General features: G+C 51.6%; 7 protein-coding genes across 7 annotated transcripts; 1 reads left to right on the forward strand and 6 right to left on the reverse strand.

Annotated features, from left to right (window-relative positions):
- Nucleotides 1-1,044: 1,044 nt before the first annotated feature.
- On the reverse strand, nt 1,045-1,637 carry PG986_003606 (uncharacterized protein; the record flags this gene model as incomplete). The annotated part of the gene is made up of 2 exons (XM_066839828.1): nt 1,045-1,210; nt 1,429-1,637. The coding sequence occupies 2 exons, from the start codon at nt 1,635-1,637 to the stop codon at nt 1,045-1,047; spliced, it is 375 nt and encodes a 124-aa protein (XP_066704892.1).
- A 552-nt stretch (nt 1,638-2,189) lies between these two features.
- On the reverse strand, nt 2,190-5,286 carry PG986_003607 (uncharacterized protein; the record flags this gene model as incomplete). Its single annotated transcript, XM_066839829.1, has 4 exons — nt 2,190-2,784; nt 2,999-3,124; nt 4,482-5,123; nt 5,204-5,286. 4 exons carry the CDS (start codon nt 5,284-5,286, stop codon nt 2,190-2,192), a joined length of 1,446 nt encoding a protein of 481 aa, XP_066704893.1.
- A 15-nt stretch (nt 5,287-5,301) lies between these two features.
- On the reverse strand, nt 5,302-6,145 carry PG986_003608 (uncharacterized protein; the record flags this gene model as incomplete). The annotated part of the gene is made up of 2 exons (XM_066839830.1): nt 5,302-5,428; nt 6,087-6,145. 2 exons carry the CDS (start codon nt 6,143-6,145, stop codon nt 5,302-5,304), a joined length of 186 nt encoding a protein of 61 aa, XP_066704894.1.
- On the forward strand, nt 6,092-7,761 carry PG986_003609 (uncharacterized protein; the record flags this gene model as incomplete). Its single annotated transcript, XM_066839831.1, has 4 exons — nt 6,092-6,146; nt 6,482-6,581; nt 6,830-7,219; nt 7,485-7,761. 4 exons carry the CDS (start codon nt 6,092-6,094, stop codon nt 7,759-7,761), a joined length of 822 nt encoding a protein of 273 aa, XP_066704895.1.
- Nucleotides 7,762-8,391: 630 nt separating this feature from the next.
- Nucleotides 8,392-9,637, reverse strand: PG986_003610 (uncharacterized protein; the record flags this gene model as incomplete). Its single annotated transcript, XM_066839832.1, has 3 exons — nt 8,392-9,042; nt 9,086-9,236; nt 9,465-9,637. 3 exons carry the CDS (start codon nt 9,635-9,637, stop codon nt 8,392-8,394), a joined length of 975 nt encoding a protein of 324 aa, XP_066704896.1.
- A 754-nt stretch (nt 9,638-10,391) lies between these two features.
- Nucleotides 10,392-11,392, reverse strand: PG986_003611 (uncharacterized protein; the record flags this gene model as incomplete). The annotated part of the gene is made up of 2 exons (XM_066839833.1): nt 10,392-11,097; nt 11,193-11,392. The coding sequence occupies 2 exons, from the start codon at nt 11,390-11,392 to the stop codon at nt 10,392-10,394; spliced, it is 906 nt and encodes a 301-aa protein (XP_066704897.1).
- A 2,911-nt stretch (nt 11,393-14,303) lies between these two features.
- On the reverse strand, nt 14,304-15,473 carry PG986_003612 (uncharacterized protein; the record flags this gene model as incomplete). Its single annotated transcript, XM_066839834.1, has 3 exons — nt 14,304-14,516; nt 14,544-15,188; nt 15,303-15,473. 3 exons carry the CDS (start codon nt 15,471-15,473, stop codon nt 14,304-14,306), a joined length of 1,029 nt encoding a protein of 342 aa, XP_066704898.1.
- Nucleotides 15,474-15,650: the final 177 nt, after the last annotated feature.

Below are 15,650 nucleotides of genomic sequence, written 5' to 3' on the forward strand. Positions count from 1 at the left end.
AGGTGGTGGTGTCTTCGAATAGCAGGCGCATGCTTGCTTCTTGGGATGCGGGCGAAAGAGCAAACTATTTGAAAATTTTATTGGGACAGGGGACAGGCGGTCGGATATTCGACCGACACAGATGAGCAAGTCGGAAGCCGAAGCGAGACCGGGGGGCGTGGTGCAAAGCGCCGGGAATAAAAGAACAAAGCCTCCACAGTCCCCGCTCTCGTATGGTACCCGCTAGCCTCAAGAGAGAAAGTCCAATGGTGCAATTCTCCACCACCCGTTGCTTTCTAGGCCGTGTTTGGCTGGCCGACAGTCAGGCCCACGCAGCGGCTTGTGGTCTTTTCACACCGTCTTACTCACGCAACTTGGCGCGCGTCGCTTCGGCTTCGGTTCTAGTCAAAGTAGCCGGAGCAAAGGCCCCCATTCTCGGAGACGCCAACCTTCAGGACCGATATAAGCGAGAACGCCGACGCTGGCCGTTGGGATATTGCAGTGGTAAGGCGAGGAACTGCTGTCAATATAAACTCTCCAGGTTGGTTAGGTTCCACCACCTTCGCAGCAAAGTTCGGAACGCCGACGCGGGCTCGGCCCGTCGTGGCTTGACTATGTGGCTTCGGCGGTGCTTATTTTGACGACCATCCTTGCATGTCCTGGAATATGGTTCTGATGATTAAGTATTGGGAGATAGTGAGACGCCAAAATAGGATTTGCAACGTTGGGTTTCCCACATATTGCCGTCACATGCGATAATGTCCATGAGAAACAGAAAATAGCAGAACTCATGGTATTCTGTCGGGTGCGTATCTACTGCCTCAGCTTGCTATGTGACTTGTTGTTGCCACATAGTACTACAAGCTGCCACGCTGTAGTGTAACCGAGTCGTATTGAGTAAAACGTCACGTCCCTCGCGCCAATCCATCTTCGCTGGTGTTACGCCATCGAGGGCAGCCTGCAGGCGAGTCAAAGGAGGCTAAGCTTGTCAGCAAGCGAATCGTGGGATCAGCATGGGAAGCTGCATACCGAGGCGTTGCCGTAATCCCTTTCGGGGAGCAGTACTTAGTTCTGGTTCTTCTTCTTCATGTTCTCGCCGTCGTCTTTGTCCTCAGGGACAGGGTCGGCGGCACGCTTGCCACCCCGGTTGCGGCGTTTGATGACTGGCTTAGGTAGGATTTCGCCCTGGATGGCGGCATCATAGCTGTCTCTGATAGCTTTGAATCGCTTCCTAAAAACACGGTGATTGATTCGTCAGTTGACTTCCCACATAATTAATTACAACCCAATGTCCCAAGAGTGGGTTTGTGTACTGAGGAGTCTCCAAAAACAGCGATGGAATATGATGATGGGAGAGCGAAAGGGCAAATGTCTTATTTCACCGCAGGCGAACATCCAAAGTTGGCAGTCAATCCATTTAGGTGGCTTGGGAGAGGGAGATTGACTTACTGGGCATCGTCCTTGGTTATGCCGCGCTTGGCTGCGACATTGACCCAGTCCTCGATACCGAAGTCGGGGTGCATATGCTCGAAAACGGCCATGACGAGCTTCAAGTTGTCACCCATATGAATGGACTCGTCAGACTTGTTGGGAGAATTGGGCTTGTCGCCCTTATCGCCTTTATCAGGCTTGTCGTCTTGACCGGAGCTGTTCGACATCTTGAATATCTCAGGTGCAGTGGCCTTTGATGCAATAGTGGGATCCAGTGAGATAAAAGGTTGAGAGAGTGGGAGTGGTGGAATAATGTGCGGAGGGAAAGGTGTGCCGGTACAAAAGGTGTAGAAGTGCTCTGGGGGATGATGTAAAGTATGAATGGTGGGGTTAAATTCCTCCCAAAGATCATTGCTGAATGGGCTTAAGTACAACTCCCACACTATCATTGGCCTATTGTTGCCGTTGTCCTCTGACTTACTTTCGGCCCGTTGATTATGTCGCATGATGCACCTATTAGGACGGGCCAGCCAGAAGCCAAGAACCGGCGGAAATGTTGACTGAGGCACATGAGACATAAAATGCAGTTATACCTCAAATACGATTGTTTACATCACAGGTTCCCAGTTAGTTTTATGAAACCTAGAAATAACCAGGTTTTATTCTACATAAATATATTCACTGAGTATACTGTTCCTGTAACAGCACGCCTCTCCTTTTGGGGAATATCACTCAGCATCCTTCCATAACTCAAAATCCCCTTAGCCTAGAATCATTAACTAATCCTCGACGTCCTCCTCCTCCTCCAGTATCGCATCCTCCTCGTCAACAGAAGGAAGGCCACACTGACGACGGATAGCCTCCTCTTCTCGGCCGAACTGCTCGCGCACACGAACGCGTCTCAGGCTCTCCTGTTCCTCATGGCGAAGCATGGCCCTGAAAGCGGCCACGCTTGGATTCGGAAACGGATTGCTCTGCGCCTCGGCGGTGTTGTGGGACCGGACGTTGCTGCGGCCAGCCCAAATCTGCCTGTCGGGCTCCGGCGCGCTGTGGATCGTAGCGCGTCGCGTTCCCTCGGGAGCGGCAGTGGCAGCGGCCACACCGGAACCAACGTCTTCGCCGCCATCGTCAAGCTCGGGTGCGGCGGCGCGACTGGTGTTGCGACGCGTGCCACGGCGGGCAGGGGAAGTGGCAGCGGCGGGAGTGGGTGGACCAGGGTGGGCGGTATGGACAGACGGGATGTTCTCGCCATCGTCGATCTCGCCTTCGTTCTCCTCGATCTTCGGATCAGGATCGGTGGCAGGCTTGGTGCCACGGCGGCGGCGGCGTTTGGTGATGGTCTCATAGCGGTCCTTTATGTCCGCGAATTGCTGTCTAGAAGAATGGTAAATTGTTTGTTAGTTGACATTTCAGATGATTGCCGCGCAGGGTTTCGAAAGTGAGTCTGTAATTCAGTGTCTGAGAAATACTGAGATGACGTGATGGGAGATCTAAAAGGCAATGTGCCAATTTACATAAAGTGACTATCCAAATAGGACAGTTCAATCGAACTAGGTGTCTTAGGGGGGAAGGGGGATAAGTGACTTACTGGCCGGTGTCCTTAGTCATGCCTTGCTTGGCTGCGATCTTGGCCCGATTCTCGACACTGAACTCGGGGTGCTGGAAATTGGCCATGATGAGCTTTAGGTCCTCGTCAGGCTTGGATGGAAGAGCTCTGGGAGATAAGGGAAAACGTTTATGGTGGGGTTACAACCTTTTTGCAATAGTGACCTGCTGAATGCACGTTGATAAGGATCCTATACCAAGAATTTGGTTTATTATCCATGTCGCCTATACGTTTAGGTGCGGCTTGTAAGGTGTGACGCATGCTGCGTTTGGGCAGGCATAGAAAAGCCGATAGGATATTATGACTAGAAAAACAAGGAATAATAACGATTACATCTAAAATAGGACGTGTTTTTATAGTAGTCTTAGGTTAGTTTTATTAAGAGCAGAATACTGAATTCCTATCTTAGTAGAACTTTGTTTACCGAGTAAACTGTTCTCCCAAGAGTGAACCTTTTCTTTAACGACTGAACTAGGAAGCCTCCAATCCCAGGAGCGTGGCTTACTCCTGGTTCTCATCCTGCTGGCCCTCCTCATTCTCCTCCTGCTCATGTTCCTGCTGAAGGTATGCAATCTATCGCACGCAAAAGTGGAACTCCACTAAAGCGTACGGCAATAGTGGCATATGTACTTAATGCGACACACCCCCAGATTCGACCATGGCCAGAACAGACTTGGGGCTCTCACCCGAAGAACCACGGGGAGCGCGGCGGCCAGAGGACGAAGGGGTGCTTGGCTGCATCAGCGAGCTTGCACCAGCAGGTAACTCACTACGCGCGACAGCGGCATCGAGAAAGGCCATAATGGCCTAGCGCTGGTCTTCGGTCATGGCAACAGTCGGGGCACGCGTTTCAGCAGGCTTAGCGGGCGTGGCAGTAGGCTTAGCGATAGGCTCGGCAGGCTTGGCAACAGTCGCGGTAGGCTTAACAACAGGCTTAGTAAGCAAGGGAACAGGCTCCTCAACAGTAACAGCAAGCGAAATAGCAAGCTACTCAGCGTGCTTAGCACGCTTAACGGAAGACTGCTCACGCTGCGCAGCGCGCTTAGCACGCTTAGCCTCATAGCGAGCCTTCTTCTTCTCAGCCTTTTTGCGCTGAGCGCGGCTGGCGGCAATAGCTTGTCGAAAGTCTTCCATAGGCGAGAGCTCCTCATCGTCGTTCTTATGCTTATAGGGCAGCTTTCCTGGGCCGCGAGGAGGGTCATCATCGCCACCTCCTCCACCAGCACTAGTAGTATGCGAGCCTGGGGCGAAGTCGATGACTTTACATGCTAGGATTAGCATCGTGAAGCTATCCAGGCGCGTGATATCAACTTACTGGCAGACATGGTGAAGTTGTCGCATTGAGCACATATGCCACTATTGCCGTACGCTTTAGTGGAGTTCCACTTTTGCGTGCGACACAATCTCTTCCTGAATCGACGGCAAACCCCACACACGACGCATAGCCTCGTCATCTCGGTCGAACTGCTCGCGCCAGAGCGGCCGGCCTCCCTCATGCGGACGGAGCCTTGAAGAGGATGAGTTCGCATTCGGATTTGTAGACGGTGTGGCTCGTGTGTTCATGCTCGTCTGAGCAGGAGCGGCAGCAGGAGCGGCAGTAGCAGCGACAGGAGCGGCAGCGGGAGCGGGAGCGGCGGAAGGGAAGACGCTGTGACCTCCATCGTTGTCGGCCTGAACTTCATCCCGGGTGCGTCGGGCGGGGCGAGATCGAGTAGCTCTGGCGGGTTGCTGCTGCGGCTGAGTTGCGGCGATGGAAGGGATATCACCGCCGTCATCTTGGGCATCGAGGTCCTCGTCTCTGCTGACTTGGGCGCCTCGTACGCGGCGCGAGCGTCGGATTACACGGCGCGGGGCACGGGCCGGACGAGGGAGGACAGCGGACGGAGCGGCAGTGTAAACGGACGGGACGTTCTCATCGTTGTTGAAGTCCTCCTCATCACCGCCGAGGTCCTCGGGGACGGGCTCTGGTTCGGGGCTCTCCACGTCCAGGTTGTCGACCGGGTCGGCTTTCTTGGCGCGCCGGCGACGGCGCTTGATGACGGGTACAGGCGGGATGACGCCGTCGGTGGCCTCCCTGTACCGCCTCTCGACAACGCCGAATCGAATCCTACGAAAAGAAAAACATTGATTAGTTCTCTTGCCTTTTAAATATGATCTGATCAGACGTGTTAAATAAGAACGACTTACTTAGCGGCGGCCTCGCTCAGGCCTCTCTGTGCGGCGATCTTGGCCCAGCCAGTGACCTCGAATCCGGGCATGTTGTTCTCCATGATGGCCATCAGGAGTCAGTTCTCCTCTTCCAGATCTTCGAGGGTTCTCTTGGGCTTGTCGCCCTTCTTGCCCTTGTCGTTGTTGTCGTTGTTGTCGTTGTTATTCTTGCCAGCCATGGTAGCGACGGGCAGAAGCAATGTACTTTATTGCAAGGTTGCTATGCAAGACGTAGAGAAATAAAAGCAAGGTGGGGAGTGCAAAATAAAGAAATTGATGGTAGAAATTACCAGAGATTCCTTGTGGTTTGTGCAAATAACTGTGGTTGATTTGCAATTTTCCTCAAGGCCACTGGTAAAATGGACCGTCGGGTAAAAGTTTTACGTCAGCTATTGTTTCTGCTGTGGCCAAGCTTGGGTGCAGCACATCTGGTGCGTTCAGTGCTTTCGTCTGTGGCAGGTGGGCAGGTGGCAGGCAGATCGGGAATCAAGAGGACAGGCGCAATGAGTCGCGGGGAATCGCCATAAATACAACAACGACAAACGTAACTACATTCCCGTTATAGCCTATTCGCACTTGAAGCGAGTAAAATAGCAAACAATGCGACCATAAGAAGATAAATATTTATATAACACTTTCTTTTCCAAGTTTGCTGTCTCCCACGTCGGCGTCCCTCCCTCTCCTCCATTGAGTGGTAGTTTAATATCTCCAGAGCTTTGCTGATGGCAGTTTGAAGGGTTAATGGGAGAGCGAGATATGGGATGAAGCTTACTTTGCGGTGGTGACAATCAAGCGAAGGTTTGCCGTCATACTCTCCTAACCACAGCCACCAAAGCCAGGGTTCATGTTGGATTGGCCTGACTTGACATGTTCCTTGGACGTTTTGCTCTTCTTCAGGTTCTCGTCGGAATTGCTATCCATGGTAGGTTTATCATAGCAACTGTCTTTATCAGGATAGGATTAAAGTGTGTAAGATAGGTAGTAAAGCAGCCTGAGAGTAAATCATGCGGAAAGTGAAAGGGTTTAAAGATGTGGGAATGAAGTCTTGACGATAATGAAAGAACATGCGCTGTTTTTATAGCCTTCGATTAGGACTAGTTGCTGGATCGGAATCTGTTAGGGAAAATGATACACGAGAATTTGGGCCATTTTCTGTGTTCGTTGGGTTTAGGTATTATGAATAGAAGGGACATCTTCGCCAGAAACAAAACAGATGACAGAAGTAGTTACATTCTGATTGTGAACTACTTATACTAGGGTCCTTGCGTCTTATTTCCGACACTCAAGGCCACAACCTTAGGGAATGGCATAAACCTATTCGTACAAAACTCTCTTCTCACGCAATACAATTCCTCGAGTAAGTGTCCTTTGTGTCTGGCACCTACACTTCAGGATCCTTCTACCAATCACAACCATTCAGGCTTATAACCGTAACTTATTACTCCTCCTCCTCCTGTGCCTCTGAGTTCTCCTCACGAGGGAGACCCCACTCGCGTAGAACCTCCTCGTTTTGTCGGCGGCGGGCCTCGCGACGGCGGGCCTCCTCATCGCGAGCGGCCAAAATGCGTCGATATTCTTCATTCCTGATAAGACGAGTTCGACCAGACTGGTTTCGTCTGGACTGGGTTCCGGTGGTCGTAGAGGTAGGGAGCTGCTCCTCCTCTTGCTGCTCGTCACGAGCCGGCTCCTCCTCGCCACTCTCGACCCAACGAGGAAGGTCATACTCACGCAGGATGTCCTCTTCCTCCTGGCGGAAGGCCTCTCGCCAGCGAACACGCTCGCGGCTTGCCTCTTCCAGCTGTTGGATTTGGGCTTCGAAAGAAAGAACCGGGTTACGCAAGCTCGGCAACTCCAAAGGCCGTGCTCGGGTCTCTTGGGTGGACGAGGCCCTGTTGCCATCCCCGTTGTTTCCCTCTGCCCTGGTAGTGGTGCGACGAGCTCTTCTCAGGCGCCTGTTGGCGACGGCAGAGGGGCAAGAGGGGCAGGGGGAGCAAGGTGGGCCGTGTTGGCCGATGGAACGTCGTCTTGATCATCGATGTCGTCCCAATCGTCCTCGGGGGCCGGCTTGGCTTGCTTGCCACCTCGGTTACGGCGCTTATTGACCGGCTTGGGTGGGATTTCGCCACTGGTGATTGCTTGGTACCATCTCTTGATGACCCCGAATCGGATCCTATGAACAATAAAAACGTATGTATTAGTTGTTGTTCCATATAATTGTAGGCGAACAAATTATCAGAAGCAATGGCTTACTTTGTGGTAGCGATGGTCAAGCCTCGCTTGGCTGCGATTTTGTCCCATCCCTTCACGTCGAATTGCGGATGCTTCTCCTCGTAGGCAGCGAGTGCGAGCATCATGGCTTCGTCCATATGGTCGTCGTCGAACGGGTTGGGACTGCTTGGCTTCTTGCCCTTCTTGTCCTCATCGCCCTTCTTGTTCTGGTTACGCTTGCCGGCCATGTTGGACAGTCAGCAATGCCAATGGCGTTGACGTCAAATGAACCAAGGCGTGCAACGATGGAGGCAAGTGTAGCAATGTAGAATGCAATGAATGGTGGAAGGGAGAAAATGCGGATGTCACAAAGAGCTTTTGGTAGTGATGCAAAAGCTCTGAATAAATCTTGTGACTGGTGCTTCATCCAGAACCACTTGGTGGGTTGAAAATCAGCAATAAATAAGCTAGACTGGAAGGCGGCCAGTAGCTGCAGCACTTTTGAAGGAAACCCAGGTGGGCGGAATCAACCAGAACCTGTTTGATAAGGCAGTCCCTGGGTTGAATTCAGCTCTGCTCCGAACACGGTTAGATTACAAGAACTACATCCTACTTACATTAATACTCTATAATAATTTGGTTTTAATATGTCTTGCCGCGATGAATATTCCATCGTGACAGGTGGCCAGAGAAGTTGCGCAATCCGATTTATGGGTTGTTTTATAAGGAGGCATTTAGAAGGTGTATGAACAGAAGTAAAAGTAAGGGGAGAACGTGAGACAACAGAAATGATTATTTTCTGTCGATTAAGTATTACTATGGTGCTTTCGTTTACCATGTGTTCTGTTGTTGCCACATGGTATAACGGCAAACTGGCAAATCATCTCCAAACCCTATCGTACAAAATGCCATGAACCAAATAGAAAGTTGTCCTATGACTCAAGCGCATTGGCTTACTCCTACTCGTCATCGTACTTCTCCTGGCCCTTCTCCTCGTCCTCATTACGCTGACGAGCCAGGCGCTCAGCAACTTTGCGGGGCTTATCAGCAACCTTGGGGACTGGAGTACGCTTCTTCTTCTGCTTGGACGCACTCTCAGCCTCGTTGTCATCGTCATTGCCATGAAGAGCAAGATGCTGAGCAGCAAGGGCTGCCTCGTCCTCTTCGTCCTGCTCTCCAGTGGGGAGGCCCAATTTCTGACGCATGACCCGGTCTTGACGCTCTTGCTCCTGGCGCCAGCGAGAGCGTGCTTGGCTGTCCCGGTCCATCTGCGCGACCTCGATAGAGAAGTGGCGGCGGATCGGCATGTGCAGGCTGGGGAGCACAAGGCCTGCGGGTGTCTCTTGAGTTGAAGGAAGGCCCTCGCCATCGTCCTGGGCGTTGTTGCCAGACTTCTTGTTGGGCTTGGCTGTAGAGCGACGGGAAAGCATCTGACGCTTCGCCGAGGCACTCAGGGTAGCAGGGATGACCTCGTCGTCATCGTCATCAGACTCCTCGTCGGCAGGCTTCGATCTCTTTGTTCCTTGAGTGGTTCCGGAGGCGGGCAGGGGGGGCGGCGGAGGCGCGAGAGGACCGAGGGGCACGGATGGCACGGGTACCGTGTGCGCGAGCTTTCGAAGGCGGGGCCAGACGGGCCGTGTTGGCAGAGGGGACGTCGTTTCCGCCGTCAGGCTCTTCTCCGTCGTCCTTGTCGTCCAGGGAGGCTTGCTTGGAGCGACGAATGCGACGCTTGACAATCGCCTTGGGAGGGACCACACCCTCGGCTGCAGCCTTGTATAGTTTCTTCAGCTTCTCGTATCGCTGCCTATAAAACAGCAAGAACAAATATCAGTTGCGTTCCGTAGTAGTTGTGACGGTTTGGTTTAAAACGATCGTGAATCATTAATAATCCCCAGTGCGAGGGCGTAGGAGACAACGAGGGAAGAAGATCAGAGGGTGGAAGGCGGAACTTGAGTAACCTCACAGCAAACCGAATGTTCGCAGCGGGAAGTCAATCGAAGTAGGTTATGTGGTCCATGTGGCAGTGACTTACTTGGCTGCATCCGTGGACAGGCCTCGCTTCGCGGCGATTTCCTTCCATCCTTTGGTTCTCTCCTCCATCTGGTTCTGGTCGATGATGGCGACGAGGAGCCAGATATCCTCCTGCATGGCCTTGATGACCTCGTCGGCATCAGACTTGCTGGGCTTGTTGGACTTGTCAGACATGATGATGACCGGCAATCACAGTGGTCTTTGCTGTGATGGAATCAATGGTCGTGAGCTTGTGGTATGAGAAGGACGGTGGTGATTCTGAATGATGAAAAAGAATGTGACGCAATAGAAGGAAACGAAAGAAATGGAACGGCTCATGGAGCTCAATGGAGTGTGAGTGTTACAATGTATTCTCTAAGATCTGCTTTGGATGCCCATAAAATTATGATGAGAGGCAATTGCAGTGTGCGTTACTGCAATGGATGGATGGATGGATGAGTGTTCGGATGAACTACGATGAAAGTGCAGGGAGGGAAAGAAACTCTTGATGAAAGGTCTAAGGTGGTTTCAGTGCGATTTTGGTGGTCGAAAAAACAACTTGAAGCATGAGAAGTTGTTGGTGAAAAGGTCTGACTGGAAGTTCAGCTCACCACATAGGAGCTTATGAAGGAAAATTCAGGTAGGTGACATTGAATACAAGCAATGAATCTGGAAGTCCCTAAGCAGATTACAAGGAGGCCCATGGCGGACGTGTGAGTACGAGGAGAACGGAACGAAAAACGTGAGTTTCCAGAAAGTAGAATTCTGGTTTATGAAGTATTACTATGTAGTCTGCACTCCCAGCTTGCCATATGTGGCGTCGTTACCACATGGTATCAGCAAGCTTCAGTGAAGATATTCCCTATCGTACAAAACTCCCATGACCAAGTACATGTTGCTCATGTTTTCTAGCTGCCTCTGAGGATCAGCCCTGAAGTCAAGCATGATCTTACTTCTTGTCCTCATCCTCCTCGTCCTCCTCGCGCTTGCGGGCCAGGCGCTCGCGCTCCTCGACCTTCCGTTGCTTGTCCGCCAGAGTCGGGACGGGAGTTCGCTTCTTGGGCTTGGCTGGACCCTCGCCCTCATCCTTGTTCTTATGGTCCTTCTTGGGATCGTCCTTGTTTGTGGAAGGGCCCTCGGCAGGAGGGAGGCCCCAAGTGCTGCGCGTAGAATCATCCTGGCGACGCTGCTGCTCTCGGCGGTTAGCCATCTCCTCCTCCTGTCGACGGACCTGGCTTGCGTAGGAATCGGGATTAGGGTTGGTCAAGTTGGGGAAGGTCAGACGCTCGCGGACGGAAGGAACGTTCTCTCCGTCATCCTCGATGTCATCCAAGTTGTCAATGGCGCGACGAGTAGTGATTCCACGGGTGCCACGTCGGGCCCGCTTCTTCTTCGGGGGAGAGACGGGCGAGACGTCCTTGCCGTCATCTTGGCCGTCCTCATCGTCGTGAGGAGCAGCGCGCTCCTGCGTCGTCTTCTCGCCCTTGGGGGCGGTTGCAGGAGAGGGGCGGGCGTCATCATCATTGTCATCGATCTCTGGGTCTTTGCTGGCGGTCGGCTTGCTGCGTCTGATGCGCTTGAGGATCACCGGTGGAGTGATGATCTCGTCCTTCGTCTCGGCCTCAAACTGCTTCCAGATCTCATGCCAACGGATCCTAAAAATATTGAGGAAACCATTATGTCAGTCGGCCGATCAGGGTAACTCAAAGTGAAACGGGAAAAAATAAACAAAAAAATGGGAAAGACTTACTTTGCGGCTGCCTCGCTGAGGCCTCGTCTGGCGGCGACCTTGGCCCAGTCATTGGCGGCCCAGCTGTCCTTGTCCTTCTTCTCCATGGCATAAAACATAGCCATGACGAGCTTGAAGTCGTCGTTCATCGGCTCTCTTTTCTTCTTACCACCCTTGCCAGGCTTACCCGGCTTGTCGCCCTTGTTCGGCTCGTCCGACATGATGGCAGACAATTGCAGTGGTCTTTGCTACAATTGAATGAAGGGTTGTTGTGTATGAAGGAGAATGAAAATCTAGGAGAGGATGACAATGTTCAAGTAATGACGACAATGTTCAACGGAGGATGGCAAGGTGTGATGAAGGATGCCAATGAGTAAGGGAGGGAAAGACCTCTTGAAGAGGATCCAAGGTTGTGTTGGTGTTACAATCTTTTTTCTGAGTGTCGCTCTGGATGCTCAGAAAAAGATGGATGATGGTGGATGGGTTGGACCTTGGGTTGAGGGTGGAAAAGGTCCTTTAAGTACGGATGGTGGGTGGTGCTTGGTGTGGTGAATCAACCAGGCGGGGCCCCAGCTGCATTCAATTTCGAGTCCAGAACAATAGGACTGATCAAATTCGGGCTCACTGACAATACAGCCTTCCTACACAAGAGCATTACGTTGAAAAGGCTTGGATTGTGCCCCAGGCCTACGCAACCGTAGTCCTGCAGGCCACTGGGCTCGCTGCCCGGCTTGCGGATCTAGCCCCATGAATATTACTGTAAAATGTGGGACTACTGGTCTCCCTTATGGCTTGAACACCTGCTAGGGTCTATAAAGATACCTATATACAGGATTATACACTCTGGATTTTGAAACATCAGCCTGGTCATCGACAGGGCGAAGGGTGACTTATATGTGAAGAGCGGACAGCCATTACACAGCAGAAATTACTAGCCCGACTGCCGAGCTAGCTAGTAATCAGTCAAGGCTGATTCAACTTCCCAATAATGAATCTTTACGGACTAGTTCAGTCAGGCCACTAGCCCGATTTCGTCATATCATATCCGCGGCCTGATATCCAGAGGCTGATCCCATCTAGAGCCTCGACCTGGATTTGTCTACACACAAACAATGTCTTTGCCAAAATAGGAAATACACGCCAAATGACCCACTGATCTTGCCCTTTCGTAGCTACTAATGTTGTAGCCCCCAACGGCATGGCTATGAGCCATACCGAACTGGTCTACGGAGTGAGCAGTCTTTGTCCTAACCCAGGAGGAAGACCAGATTATCGGCGTGTTAAGTAATCCAATTGAGTCATGTAGCCCATAAGTCACTTCCCGGATCATTTTCATGACATATTACTGCTATGACAGCGTCGGGTACCCAAATGAATAAGCACCAGCTTTGACCGTGTGTAGCAGGCCTGGCCACTGACTGACGTATCACGTCAGATTTCATACCTAACAAAAGCCCATATGGAAATTGTGTACGATCTGTGACCATCCTCCAGTCAAGTAATCCTCGTTCTCTCCACGTCGTAAAGCTGTATTCAGACATCGTGATACGTACAGAGAAACATAAATTTGCCGCTACACCACAACCCCATCGTCAATCAGATCTCCTATCCACGAGCATGGCTGTTCAACATCTGTCCAAAAGGCAGTGTTAATCGTTGCAGCTCAGCCTATTTCTGACCATGATGCTGGCAATCTTGCAAGACCCCAGACAACTGGCTTACACGGGGGCTACGGCATCACAACGGCCCAACTCCAAGGCCCGAAGCTGAAGGTCATAAACAAGTCTCGAAACAGGTCGTGAGGCTACCGATTTCTGTGTGGAGTGTCGAAAATACGTATCGTGGATTCCAGTTGACATTGAGACGTGTTGGCGAAACTGAAAAGTAGTCACTCCTGCCTTTCCCTCCAACATAATATCACAACCATAACCTGAACTCGCAACATGCTAGAGTAAATAAGTAGAAGAACCGCGTCTAACGTCGTTAGAACGGTGAAGTAATTACTGCTATCTGATACACTACGTAAATAAGAAATGTACTAGAGGTCATCTGTTTAGGTGCTATATATTCAAAACATTCTCCTCGACAGTAGGTACAACAGCATGTTGAGCCTCGTCACCAATAATCACCAAGCTTCTCATGAGGATGGCTTTTGAGTTGCCGCTGTGGGCTTTGGACCCAGATTGCCTATGCCCCGGACGATGCTGTTCCTTGTCACGGTTTCTCCAATTCGTCGCTCGTGGGTCTTGCAACAGACATATGAGTGTATGCGATTACGAAGGACCTATACGCGTGTAGTAACCACAAATATCCCATGTACGACTACGTGGATTGATTGACTTGTCGTCTAGACCTTGGGACGAAGTACTGAGTTTGGCCGAAGGTTGTGAAGGCATACAACGGACTGGCGACTCCATCTTGAAGAGTACCTCACGAAATCAATATGAATCACGGACGAAAATTGCCTATGTTAAAACAAGACACCAGGACACTGCTTCTTGGCAGGTAGGCAATGCCCGGTTGTGGCAGGAGTTGCCTTTATCAAACCAAATACTTTCACAACTTAACATAAGTACAATGAAACGACTTCAAATTATTCCAGAAAATAACCCTGTGACTGGTGTAGCTATGGGCTGACTCATATCCTAGTAACAAGGTATCCCATATCAGGTAAAACACAGCCAATAACCACCCTCATATACTCATAATACGGAAAGCCACAAATACACACGTTTACTTACTGCCACGTAATCGGGAAAGTGATGAGATCGAATACATTGTCTATCTAGGTGCGTGCTCTTCTGGAACAGCAGCAATTTGTGAAGAACACCACAAAGAAAGCAGATTCTAGAATGGTATAGTAACGAATACATAGTACAACAGTGGAAATGGTGTCTGTTTATGTACACTGGTCGGCCAGTGGGTGTACAAGACTGGTTGGATGGCTCCAGAGTTGTCATGAAGTTACCATTCTCTCGAGGGGTCTTTCTCATTAAGTGGAAGTCGGTGGGAAGGCCTGAAATGAGCAAGTGTCAGCAAGTTTTCATCGTATTATGGTTTGAAGCTGTCCTTGACATACATTCCAATGAACCAACTAATCCATCTCCGGGCACAATATTGTGCAGGGGGCGATCACTGTTCTACAGCGCGCAGGAGTCCGGGCTCACATGGGTCGTTCCGGTAAACAGCCAAGACATGGTCAGAGTTGAAAGTGTCTCTGATGAGTCTGTAGGCGTTGCTGGCCTGGTTAACGTAGGAGCCGAAGCTGTACTCGACGAACATGATGTCCGTGGTGAAGCTCTTGACGACGAGCCGGTCCAGCTTGAACGTGAAGTGCTCTCCGAACTAAGGAAGCATCACGAACGGGCTGACCTGCTCCGGTCGGCCGATGACCAGGATGACGCGCGATTCGTCCTCGGCGGTTTGGGGAGCAACTCGGTGGCGGTTCCAGAGTGCTCGAAGGTTGTAGCCGTCAAAGCGGATCTGCTGCGACTCGATGGCGTGACGCAGTCTCACGGCGCCCTCGCGGTTCCACATCGTGGCCTTGATTGCGGCTCTCGAGAGGTTGGCAGAAGGGGGAGTGATATGGACGGCGGCGATTTTACCCAGCTGGTAGGCCTGGACCTGGTGGATGAACTCGCGCACGGTGATGTGCGCGGGGAAGCCGGTCAGGAACAGGCAGCAGTTATCGTTCTCAGCAACCCGCGAGGCTTGAGCTCTCATGGTGCCGCGGTAACCTCCAGTCGAGATGCGTGGGTTGGAGTGGCCGTCGCGAAGGGTATGGTAGAATCCATTCGCCAAGTCGGCAACATGGCGAGGAGGAAACGCGGCTCGTCGGCCGGTTGCAATCTGAGTCGGTCCGGTTCTGACCAGCTGTTGCTGACTCGTACCTTGACGAACATCGACTTCTTCATTGACGGTTTCACTAGGAATGAATGGAAACATGGCCTGTTCTTCCATAGTTATAGAAAAATCGAGACTGTTGACATCCTGGTCGAAGTACTGGTTGGCAAGAGCCTGTCTCACACGTTAGTAATTACGTATCAATCAGCGTGGAAACCGTTTCAGCTGAAGTGTTTCCACAAAGAAACAAAAGGTTTCTTTGGGGCCCAAGTTGACGAAAATACATACATATGGCTCGGTGGAGGTCTGCTGGATGCGCGTCTCTGACGCATCTTCAGTGACAGACTCGCCAGATATGGGTCTGCCCCAGCCCGGGGCAAGCTCTGGGCGGCCGGGCTTGGGAGGGGACGCGGGAGTGCTTCCCTCACGCAGCCCTTCCAGACGGGCGCTCTGGTCCATTTCGATTGTCGTCTTCTGTGACATACGAAGCAAAAGGCGAATGGTGGAACAACTCAAGGGTTAAGCTCTGTGGTTTATGTTCAAGATCGCCGCGTGCGGATGTGCGTAAAGGAAGATGCAGGTAAAGTGGCGGACGCGTTGAATGGGTTTCAGAGCAATAGAAGCCCGAAGGTAGTG

This window comes from Apiospora aurea, assembly GCF_038362705.1.
Source record: "Apiospora aurea strain CBS 24483 chromosome Unknown utg000002l_segment0_segment0, whole genome shotgun sequence".
Classification (NCBI taxonomy): Eukaryota; Fungi; Ascomycota; class Sordariomycetes; order Amphisphaeriales; family Apiosporaceae; genus Apiospora; species Apiospora aurea.